General features: G+C 47.1%; 1 protein-coding gene across 3 annotated transcripts in view; it reads left to right on the forward strand.

Moving 5' to 3' along the window:
• The first annotated feature begins 227 nt into the window (after positions 1-227).
• The window catches only part of UBASH3B (ubiquitin associated and SH3 domain containing B), a 75204-nt gene continuing 63054 nt past the window's right edge, over positions 228-12377 (forward strand). For all 3 annotated transcript variants that reach the window (XR_011325555.1, XM_069788084.1, XM_069788083.1), the window contains exon 1: positions 228-541. Coding sequence is in view for 2 of the 3 variants with exons in the window: in XM_069788083.1 (XP_069644184.1) it covers positions 381-541 (161 nt within the window). In the remaining variant the exon portion in view is untranslated. The remainder of the gene's footprint in view (positions 542-12377) is intronic.

The following is a 12377-nucleotide window of genomic DNA, read 5'->3' on the forward strand; positions in this document are numbered from 1 at the left end:
CTCCAACACCCGGCCCCGCTCAGCGCATCCCCCCCCGCTCTCCGGGGCTGCCCCCACCCGCCCGGAGGCGGCTTTAACCTCCCGGGGGGGGGAAGGCCGGGCTCCACGGGGCCGGTTTCTCCTCACGGCCCGCCCGATCCTCCGCCGAGTCGCCGGTGGCGGCGTGGGCTGCGCACGTGTGGCGGCGGGGGTGGCCCGAGGAGGAGGAGGAGGAGGAGGAAGGAGGTGTAGGGGGGGGCCGGGCCGGGCGGGAGCGCTGAAGCGGCGGGCAGGGCTGGGCGCGGAGGAGGGCCCTGCCCCGGCCTCGGCCCCCCGGCGGGGCGCTGGGCGCTGGCGGGTGTGTATGGCCCTGCGAGGGCGGCGATGGCTGCGCGGTGGTGATGGCCCAGCGCGGGCAGCCCGCACCGCACGCCATGGCTGCCAAAGAGGAGCTGTACAGCAAAGTCATCCCCCGGCGGAACCGGCAGCACCGAGCGGGGACCATCAAACATGGCTCGTCGCTGGAGATCCTGCTGTCCATGGGCTTCCCCAAAGCCCGGGCGTAAGTCGCCGTGCGGCCCCCCCCCCCCCCCCCCTTTTCTGAGACGCGACGGGCGCCTTTTCTGCTTCGCTGCTCCGGCCTGGGCGGCGGGGGAAGGCGGGATGCGCTGCCGGCAGCGGCCCGGGGATGCTGTCCGGGATGCGCCCGCTCGCCTCTCCCGGTCGCCTCAGCCAGGCGGGAGGGTTTGCTCCGGTTCCCGGCGTGTGAGGGAAAGGGGGGGGGGGGCGGCAGGTGCCGTCCCGGTCTGCCCACCCCCGCGTCCCGTCCCCGCCGCCCGTGGGAGCCGGGGTGCTGAAGGGGCCTCCGGAGCAGCCCGCCCGGCGAGCGTCGCCGGGAAGTTTGGGCTCGCCGGGGAGGCGATTTGGTTTTTTGCACCCCCAAGTGGAAACGGGAGCCCAGCGTCCCTACGCTTGGAAAATAAAGAGAGTCCTTGGCGCAATTGCTTTGGCTAACTCGGTCACCCGGGAGATTTTCTTTAATCCGCGCACGGGTCTGCCGAAAAGGGACGGAGCAGTAGAAGAAAATTTCCCTAGTCCGAAGCGGCAGGTTTTTTTCTTGCCCAGTTTAGCAATGCCCCGGTGTAATCTCCTTGCGTGCGCTTACGCTTTAAATTAATGAGGCAGCAACCTAATGATAACTTAATAATGACTCTCCCGGTTTTAAGCGTAGTGACTCCTGAAGTGGGACCGTGCGCTTTCGGATGCAAATGAAGCCGGCGGGGATTTGGATGATTCCTTGATCTGCTTAAGTTTTCCTTTTGTCATTGATACCAATCAGAAGTCAGTGGTTTGGCAGCCTGTCTTTGTGCAGTTTTCTTCTAAACATACGAGATACACACATGCAGTTTTAAGGACACGTGTCATCTGTGGATTCATGAGGTTGCTGTGGATCCACTAGCACGTACAGAAAATCTAATGCGTGTTTTCCACTGTCCTACTTATGCTCCTGATGTCTGTCAGTGATCTATAGTTATCTATTGAAATCAACATACAGCATTTATATACAATGAATGCAAACAGAGGTAGTAGGAGTCTGGTGACTTACTTCATGCTCTGCTTGTTTGGAAAACCAGATGTGCATCTTTCAGTGTAGCTAGGGAAAAAAACAGCTTGATACTATCAATGAAACTAGTTATTACCTGTACAACAGTGCCATCAAGGCTGACAGTCAGCCCTGGTCTTACCTAACCGTTAGCTGAGGAGCTATGTCTGTGGTTCATATTCCTGCCCAAGAAAACACTAACATTTGACAAAAAAAGGACCCAAAGCTTCATCATACAAGACAGGGAAGGCTAAAGGCAGAGAGCAAGCCAGAGAAAGGGGTAAAACATCCCCAACTGCGAAGAGTACTTATTGCAAATATAACCGGCCAGATGGGTAAAACTGTCTTGATACTAAATTCAAGATACTCCGATATAACCCTGTTTGACAACTCAGCCATCTGCTGGGCGGGGGACCACTTTCCCAATCTGAAGTAGCGACTAGTGCCTCTATTCCAGCCCGCTGGAAATACTACAAATAATTCATCATTAAAATTCAGATAAGAAGCAAAACGGAAATAAAATCAGCAACTAAGTACTGCCACCAAGGGTACACTATGGAACGGCACACAGGTTGGGAAGCATGAGAGATAGGACTGCATGGCAAAAGGACATTCCCTAAAGGTCACTGCTTCCCAGAAGCTGTTTTTTAACTCCCAAGCACATTACTCTGCAAGTGTGAGTGAAAGACATTACCGAGTTGCCAGGGAGGTAAAAACACCCTGTCTCCCAAAGTCGGTATTGAGAAGTAGCCTTAGAACAAAGTCCTTTTGAGAGTCTTCTCCCAAAACTCTCCCAACCCCTGTTTTCTACCCCAAAGCCACAGTTACAGCAGGAGACAGAGAATTCAGTGAAACGGCGGATTTCAGATCTGTGCCTGTAGATCCTGCATACAAATACAAGCCAGGCTGATACTTAAAAGTGGTGACCATCTGTTTGGATGGCTTGTGCAAAACAGAGCTCCAAGTTGTCAGACTAGTCTGTCAGGCGTGTCACAAAATGCCATTGCTGTTGGCATCAGTGGCCACCTGGCTTCTTGTTAAGAGCCAGGGGGGATTGATGGGGGCAGGGGACAGAGAGGACTGTTGAAGCCAGGGTAAGAGACACAGGAGCTACCTGGAGATCCCCAGAGTGCTGCTTTCAGATGTGGTATTGAGACAGTACCGAGGTCCTGGAGAGTACTGACATTGCCTAACTCTCAGCTTCTAATTCAGCTCGAGTAACTTCATGTACCTCACACCCATACTAATGGACAGCTTTTGTCTCTTCAAAACTGAAATAGTTAATTATTTGATAGTACTTCTCCATGCTTACAGTTTATAACAGCAATAAGAGCTCAGATGGCCAGGATGATCCTGGACTCGCGCTGCTGACAGAAACCAAGGATTCTCACGTTCATTTTATTTTCCTGGTTCTGTGTTACTTTGGGCAAGCCGCTTCCACCCTGTGTATGCTAAAATAATCAAAGGTGAAAGACTAAATATGATTTCCAAGTATTACTGGATAGTTAGTATAGCCTAGCTCAGTTAAGGGTAGAAAATAGTATAAGCCAGGCTGAAACCAAGAGAGGATGTCACAGGCATTTATGCTTCAGGTATCAAGTGCAAAACTGCCACGGATCTTTTGTTCAAATCAAGGCATTATTAAATAAGCCTTTATTTGTCAATCCTGTGTGTGGTTTATGGGGGACTAGGGATATGGGGTCCATCAAAGAAAGACACACCCTTCCTTTCCGAACGAAGATAAATTGAGAGCAGGTATTGAAATTAACAGAGCTCCACCGATGTCGATGTCCCACAACACAGACTGAGACCCTGGAGGTTTTCCCCTTTCCCCCACTAAAGTCCTTGTCGGCACAGTTAGAACTAACAGCTCTATCGCGTGCTCCTGGACAGACGTCTGTCTGTCTCTTTTCCTCCTTCCCAGCAACAGCTTCAATTCAGCTGGGCTACTCTAAATTACATGGTGATGCAGTGATGTACAAACCACCTTTGGATGCATTTACCTGTGGGTGACAATTGCTCAAACCAATGCAGTATGTCACTGCTTTGGACTATTACCGTGAAGAGCTGTTCTATTTTGGGATTTTTCGTCAGCACACAATCATTATTTTTTTATTTTGCAATTAGCCCATTATATTACGTACTGTCTAGTCACACAGGAGAAGGCTGTCCCTATCCCGAGCGGTTTCTGATTTAAACAAAGGAAGGAAGGCAAAGGTGATGTTATGATTGCCATTTTGCAATTTGGGCACTGAGGCAAGCATTTTACCCAGGGTCACACAAAAGTCTAACCAGATCCCTAGTGTCTCAAGACCCTGAACACAAGAACAGGCTTCCTCTAGAAAGAGATTTCACACAACTGTTATTTCCCAGTTGCTCTGAAATATTGCGCCTCATCTTGTTATGGATCTACTGTCAGTGGTTGCACCCACAGATCTAATCTGACTGCCAGCACCTCTCATTATTGTGTGATAATCCCTATATAGGTGTTGATAGTCTTCCTGAGAGTAAATAGAAGGGGAACCACAATGTAGTTTACAGACCATTGAAACCACAGGGGATCCCTTAAAACTGTTATGCATGTACAAGACATCAAAAAAATCTGTGCATAACATGCATCTCTGTAAAATGGTAAACACAGGAAAATTTAATGATGGACTGCAGTTTCTTTCAGGATGGAAGAAGGCCTTTGACCAAAATTAAATTATTGGAACTAATATAGGGATAAGCAGTTGAAATGCTCTAGCCTGTATGGTGCAGAAATCAGCGTGGCTCCAGAGTCTGTAAAATTTCAGTGATTCACAGATTTTAAAAGTTTTGTGTCAGAATTGAAACTCCTCCAAAATATCCTCAGAACCAGAAAGTTAAAATTCTAGTATGAGAAACAAATCCTGCTTTCTTTGTTTTAATTCTGGGTGCGCATATGTGCACGAATATATAAATATATAAAATCTAAAACGTTACTTGAGTTTCTGCATACAACTCTGAATTCAAGCCACAGCCCCGAGGTACTGTTTCAGAAGAGATACAGACCTAGAAAAGTGAAGATAATTCTCTGGCCTCTGTCATTACTCAAACTGGGTAAATCACTGTCCATAAACAGAACACTTAAATTACAGGCATCATGCTTTTTTGGTTGCCATGCTCTGAGTGATAAGCATAAGAGATAAGCTCTGTTCTTGATACAGGTGGCAAAGCTTTCCAAAACTAAACTGATGCTCCTTCCCATCATCTCAGCCTGAAAAAGGGGAACCTTCTTCTACAGACAGGTCCATAATGTTGGTTTAGTGCGTAATGCTGTGCTCCTGGGTGGATCTGCTGACGCTAGACGTAATTGCAAATACTTCCCCCTCATAAAAATGGGATAGACAGAAATATTGTAGAGTTTACCATGAATCAACTTCACTGCTTCCCCTGTGCTACGCATTTCCTCCTTCCTCCCTCTCACAAAAGACCACCTGGGTTTAACTCTGTGTTCATGGGCATGAAGAGGAGTTAATTCACAAAGCTGTACCACATTTCCCCTGGTCCTGAAGAGAAGCAAGCCAGTCTGATTTTGATTTCGTTTCTCGGTAACTATGAGAATTTAGGACTATTAACAGTTTCATTATTCTCAAAGAAAAGAAGCTGAGATCCAGTTTACAAACAGTAAAATCTTCACTTGTGTTTTGAAAACGTTTTCTAGGCTGCTAAAACATGTTTTGCCTAGTAACAGACGTGGCAACATAGCAGTAGTTCAGCACAGAAAGGCTGCAATGTCTTTCATTCCTCTAGGGTTTGAGCTGGATTTGGGAAAATACTGCATGGAAAATAAGTGCTGTAGATAAACTTTTGATTTTGAAGTGGTTTCTGTTCCTTCATGGCCTTGCCTTCAGGGTACTAGTTTTCTGCAAATACTCTTGGCTGAAATTCATCTTACTACAAAGGACCATCCCAAAACATAGACATCCCGTAAGTCCCACTTGAGCCCAAGCTTTAGAAGGGCTTTCATAATTCACAGTGACTTGTGTTGGCCCAGGGTGTGGAGGGAAGCCCCATCCCAAGTGAAGAAGTTGATGCGTGGAAATGTTTCTAGAAGCAACAGTTTAGGCGGCTACATTGAAAGTGGCTTTCCAAGTTTGTTAACAGCGCTGGAGGAAATCTTCAGCTATGAGAATAGAAAATCCAGGTGGTGTAGCTGCAAGGGCTTAGGCAAAAGCTTCCCCTAATGCCGTGTCTGTGCTCATCATTCAAGACAGCGAGTTTTGGGCTTGCCTAGAGCTGCTGGACCGCGCGGTAGAGAAACCGTCTAACCAAAATACTTCCGTTTCCAGTACTGCATATCAGCCGTCAGGCCGATGGACATTTTTAAGTAGGAGCTTCTTAGGAAGTGTTTGTGACCTGTTTACGCTCTCCAGATAGTGAAAGAGGAGGAACTTGCTGGAGGTGCACCCTTTGGCAGATCACTTGGACAAGACCTGCTTTCCTACTGTGACCCTCCCTTTCTATGTGCCTGTTTGAGCTTTTGTCAGAAGTTGAGAGGCATGCAGCTCTTTGCCCATGCCGGGGTTTAACGGATGAGATTCTGCATTGTAACTTGAGCAACAGTTTGAGCAATTCACTGGTCTAGTTCATGTATTGCAATTCCTAGGTTCAGCACTGAGGCCTCTGAACAATTTTGTACATCTGTGCTGGAAGGGATTCAACAGGTTTGCACTGCGCAGTGGAACATGGATACTGTGATTGAGTTAGCAGCTGCCAGGAGGGTGCACTGGAGAAAGGCTTGAACAAACGTACATTTGGGACCGAGTCCTGCGGCTGCTCTGCATATGGATTTTTTTTCGTTGGCTTTATTGCAGATTTCTGCTGTGGGACCGAGAGGTGATTGCTGCAAGTATTCAGACTGTTACATGCCAGCGGCTCCACTGTGTTTGGTGTGGGGGAGATCTCTATCAGATGGTTCCTTACTTTAAAGATTGAAAGTGATAAAACATAGAGGGGTCTTCATTTCCCCTGTATAGTCTGGAAACTGAGGCACAGGGAAGTTTAGATATATACGTCAAATGTGTAGTTAGGCTGGCACTTGCACCTAACTCTGTAGAGTTTCAGTCTGTTAGCTTAATCACAAGACTTAGATATCTGGTCTAAGTAGAACATCTCTTTCCATGACATTGTATAAAATTTTCAAATGGAGAGAGACCTTCTCTTATCAGAGGCTGAAGAAGTCATTCCTGTGATAAGATCACACTCTAAAATAATAACGGCAGGAGTAGCACTCCATGTTACCTCAGTGGTTCAAGATACTATATATGTAACTGCCATTAATCATATCTCATAGTTGGGAGAAGTGGAACAATCAGATATTCAGGTCTGATACTGACAAACAAAATGCTTCTGCCACAAACATCAAGAAAATGGTTTAAGGACAGAGCATCCCTATACAAAGATTGCTCACAGTACAGCCAAGGTCAGCGAGTCACTGCAATACTTGCTGCGTAAGTGCTAGCTGCCCAGGAGGCAAGCTTGCACAAGTTCAGGAAAGGAAAAAAAAATACCAACACCTTTATAGTGCCTTCACACACCATGCATCGTTGGGATCTCGTATTTAAATGTCTGAGTAGCATCACCACATGCAGCGAGTCCCCGGTTCGGTGTCAAGTCAGCCAGAAGACAGCAATCCCTGGATTTCTGAGATGTGTTTTTCAGGGCTATCTAACTTTGGCAAACACTGTAAGAGCTGTCAGAAAGTTTCCTGGTCCCTGAGTGCTTAGTTCATTTTGGTATCAAAATAACATGGTGACAAGAAAACATTTGCTTGTGCTTCTGTCTCCCTGGTGATTTTTTTGTCTTGGAGCAAAGGTCCTGAACTTGATCCTACCCTCTAGACTGGGAAGGAGAGGAGCTTCAGAAAGTGCACCCCAGACCCCACATGTCCCTGACAGAGCCTGAAAAATTACTTTGTGCCTTCTGTGTCAAAACCCCAAGCAGTTAATAACTTGATCCTTAGTATGCAATTCTCTTTCAAGCTACATATCAGTTTGGAGTGATACAGATACCAGTGTTATCTTCTCCTTTTCTGTCCTTTCTTCTCTCTCGCTTCACAGACCTGATACTTCTGTCAGGGCCCAGTTTAAATTTACTGATGAGATTCTCAAGACAAATTCTCGCTAGAGAAACTCATGATTTCAGATATCCAGCATGGACTATTTGAATGGAGCCTTGTTTGCATAAAATGCTGATTAGTCTTCCCCCTTGGAGGCTTGGTGACAGTGTTGGCCTGTTTCTGCAGAATTCTGCAGCACTTACAAAGCCCTCTGGAAGTTTACTCCTAGATTACTGCTGCCACTTTGCTATGCAAGAGCCGATGCTCAAAGGGTGCTGCCAGCCCTCAGGACCTCCTGAACAAATACACTGACAGAAGTCAGGGGGGAATTCTGCTCTTTGAAAGATCATGAGCAAAAGTTTCAAAAAAAAAAAAAAAAAAAAATTGGTGCTTTTAAATGTCAAGTGCTGGCTCCTGATGAGACTTGCGTTTTTAAGTCACCTTTGAAAGTGAATCTTAGGCTCCCAAGTCTTGCTCACACTTGAAAACGTTGCCCTAGGTTTTAACTGGCACTCATAGTGGATTCACAGCATGTGTTCTGCAATTGCAAAAAGAATAGAGACATCCGTGTGTGTGTCTGTACTGCACCAGTCTAATTATCCTCAACAAGCAGAGTCATCAAAAGAGCTGTAGTTTAGCAGCTGACAGCGTTTTGGATTCCATCACCAAGACTCGCTGCAGGCTTTGTGCATTACAATGGGGTGCGCCGCGGCGCCTGTGTCTTACTCACCCCCTATATAAACAGACCTGAAAAGAATAGGCCTCGGCTTTGCTTGGCATTATTCCGTCTCCAGCATATCCTATGCTGCCCGGTCGTGCACAAAGACTGAATCTAGAGAGCAGCGTAAAGTGGAGGGGCAAAAAACAACAGCAAGAAATAATGGGATGGGTTGAGGGAACGGCTCAAGTCACTGCAACAAAGCAGCTGACAACCTGCATAGACATCTTGTACCTCTTGTCTGTGTTCATAAGACACAGGTGCTGCCCTTTCAAATCTATTCTCCCAATCCTTCTCCTGAAGCTTTGACAAGTCCCAGCAGCAAAAGGTGCTTTTTAAGGTACTCCCAAACACCCGCAACTCACGGTAGGCAGCTAAGAGATGTCGATCTCTCACACTTGGGGAGCAGGAGCCGTTGTTCCTCCATTCCCTGAGAAGCCTCAGCCTTCCCGTGTTTTACACGGGTTCCCAAAAGAATAAAGATCGGCATGGAGAGCAGAGTTGCACGTGCAGATATGGCGGTATCCTGACAGGTATCATCAGGACCTGAGACGTTTCTGTCCCCCACCAAGGAGCTGCATTAAATTTAAACAGAAAGCAAGCAACTATAAACTGGAATGAGTGACAGGAGGTGCGTTTGATGCCTTTGCTTTCCCCAGACACCAAATTCAAGTCCTTGAGACTGACTGAAGTCTCCTGTCATTGCCAGCACGAATACCTTGCAGGCCAGTCCCTGTCAGCAGGAGATTAGCATGAAAATGCTGGCGAAAGGTTATTCACGTGGCTGAGCAAACAGCAGCCCTGAGTAAACGTTGGGATATCTGTCTTCTGTGCTAGAAATGCAGAGGCATACCCAAAGACGGGTAACTCTGATAAACACCCTGGCCTTCCATAGCCTGACATCGAAAGAAGTTTTAACTGTATTTCGCTCACACCCATCCCCCCCCCCCGCTATTATCAAACGCAAGTCAAGTGCCACTTTTTTCTCTTTCTTGTAGTATTAGGTAGGCTCTGCAGTTCGCGATAGCGCAGAATTAATCATTCGTGGTTGGTGACGGTGAAATAATCACCAGTGTAGAGACGGGTGTGTTTCAGAGAGATTTTTCATCTCCTGATTTGTAAAAATGACTATTTTCTTTCTCCCCTACCTAATGAAATATAGCAAGTTCTTACACGACGCAAATCTCATTAATGGCCTGACTCAGCAAAGACCTTGAGCACATGCTTCTCTTGAATGGCTGAGATTAAGACGTTCGATACATTTCTACCGAGCATGAAGGGCGATGCATTAAATGCCATTGGAAGTACCTGAAATAAAGTGGTACTGTTTTACTTCTAAGTGGTTCCTCATTTTATTGAGAGCGATTGAATCAGTTTCATGACGCAAATTTCAAGCCCCAAGTTCATGCTGACGTGAAACACTAGTGTTGTTTTTCCCTTGTATGGCACCAGTGAGTAGAAGCCTGATTTTTATGCACCACAATCCTGTTGTGCTGGGGGCTGTGCAAACAGAAAAGGAAAACATCATCCCTGCTGCAAGAGCCGGCAATCCAAATATGAGCCAGAAAGAGCAAATGCCTGGAGAGGAGGGTAAGGAGAGGCCACACGAGGAAGCAGACAGTATCATCTCCTGCTGACAGGCAGTGATCCCATCGTTGCCTCCAAAATCCTTTACTCCCAGTTGTTACCCGTAGTTACAGCAAGTTAGATTGATGGGTGAAATTCACAGCTGCATGAGAATGGCAATGTTATGAACAGCTACTTTGCAATAAGTATCAGTTCCCATTTTACAGACAGAAAAATTTAAAATGAGACAATACATCAAGTCGCTTGATGCCAGAGAGGGCATCTTAATTAACATTTGCCATCCACTTGAGACAAAGGGCACTCCAGAATTGCAGGCTGTAAATGGTGTCAATGATGTCCTGCTCCCTTGTTCTACTATTATATTGAATTTATGCTTCACAATCAATATTTCTTTCTGAGACTAGCTGCCAAGTCCTAGCAAGTGTCAAATCACAATATATTACCCATGGATACGTTGCAGTCAGTTCTCCCAGGCACTGTTCAAAGAAATCTCAAACTAAACAAGAATGGGATCTGGTTCATATTCACACTAGTCCATGGGCAGTGCAGACAAACCTTGGAGTAAATGTAATTTACAGCTGCACCTTACAAGACACATTTATGTTCCCTTTACAGTCGCTTCGACCCCCTCCCGTAGCATAGCTGTATCATAAATGCATTCATGTTTTAAAGGGCGAAGCCCTCTGGTAGTGTATATCAGCCCAGTACCATTTACTTTTGTTGGAACAACACTAATACAGGCCGGCTGAAGATCTCACCCAGAAATAACCCAACTTTCATTGCTTTCATTGCTCATTCCTTTTTAGAGAAATTGGGTTTTTACACCATTCCAGTAATGCAAAGAGTCTGTGTATAAATAAGAATCAGTACCAAAGCCTCTGGGAGAAAAATATCAACCTCAGGTGTTTCTTGCCTATTCGCAGCACATTTTTAAGTTAGGGCCGCAGAGTCTTTTATAAAAAGAGTGACTCCAGCTCTGTGCCGCAGCGCAGCTACCCGCTGCCCAGCTGCTCTGTGCTGGGGGAGCACCGGGGCCGCACAGCTCTTTCCAGAGCTGGTGCACGTAATAATGTTTTCTCGGGCAGCGTGGGTGCAGCTGGCTCCCCAGGTACCCTGATTACTTGGGTCTGAAACACATCAGCCAAGCGTAGCAGGCTGGGGAGAGGATGAGTCAGGATGGGTCCACAGAGACCCAAATCACGCACGCTCCCTGCAGCGGGCAGATAGCTTGTGCCGTGATGGCGCAGGACAGCTGATGCTGTTTTCCTTCCAATATTACAGTGATTACAGGTTCACTGCTCCACAAACATCCGTCGTCTGTGCTGTTTAACCCCCTCGCTTCTCAGAGTTAGCCCAGATGTGGACAAGGGGCCTCCTGTGTGGGGTGAGTTGCACAACTGGGACCTCTTACACCAACCTGGAACCAGCTGTGGGGGGGTATTTTAAGTCTCGCTGACCCACTCCCCCGTGGTATTTCCTCTTTTCTCCCTAAGGTGGAATTTTCTCCTTGCAAATGGGAAGATTGGTCTTTAGAAGAATTCTCCATTTCATCATCCAGCTTCCCAAAGAAGCTCATCAGATACTATCTCTGAGAGAGGATTTAAGTCCCTAAGAAGACCCTGACTTTGGGGGTCTTTCCGATTTCCACCACTTCCTGCCCCAAAGCTGCTGATCCTTATCGGGATCAAAGGATTTTAAGCCCTCGGGGATTCTAAGGGGGAGAATGGTGCGTTAGAAGTGCTTGGTGTGGCTGGGGGTTGGTTTGATTCCCATACGCCTACCAACATTTGACAGCCACCGTTTGTACAGCCTTGAACTCCTTTGGAAGTGCATCGTGCAGAGAGAAACTTGGGCTGGTGCTTCGCCCCTGTGATTTCAGCCTAGGCTGCGTCTTACTGACTCGAGCACCCCAGAAACGTGTCTCGCCAGGCTTCTTGTGTGAGTCAGCCTAACCAAGGGCTCTGGGCAGCCCGCTGCGAATCTTTTCATGTTCTCCTAGGAAACTCCTGTGACCAGCTGCTGATTTCTTTGCTTGTGCTTGGTGTTTAGATAGGCCCATCTGCTGCAAAGTGAACTTTAAAAGGGTAGAGCCAAGGCCGCCCAGCTAAAATGTGACGACAGGCGGGAAAAAATGAATAGGTCTTTTAGGATGACGCAGAAACGGGCTGCAAGAGCCTGAGGCCAGATTGGCAGAACGACATTTGGAAGTAGGTACTGGGATCCTTTGGGCTTAGAGATCCCTTAGCATGGTAACAGGATTGCCATGTCTTAATGATCTTTCCTCCCTCCATTCGCACCCCTGGTCTCTGTTCCACCAGTCTGCATGACAAATGGAGATAAAATTCTCCTGTTGCTGTTGCTGCCATGGGCTCGTTTCAGCCGTAGGACTAAGAGCTTGCTGAGGTGTC

Source organism: Haliaeetus albicilla, chromosome 7, assembly GCF_947461875.1.
Source record: "Haliaeetus albicilla chromosome 7, bHalAlb1.1, whole genome shotgun sequence".
NCBI classification, from domain to species: Eukaryota; Metazoa; Chordata; class Aves; order Accipitriformes; family Accipitridae; genus Haliaeetus; species Haliaeetus albicilla.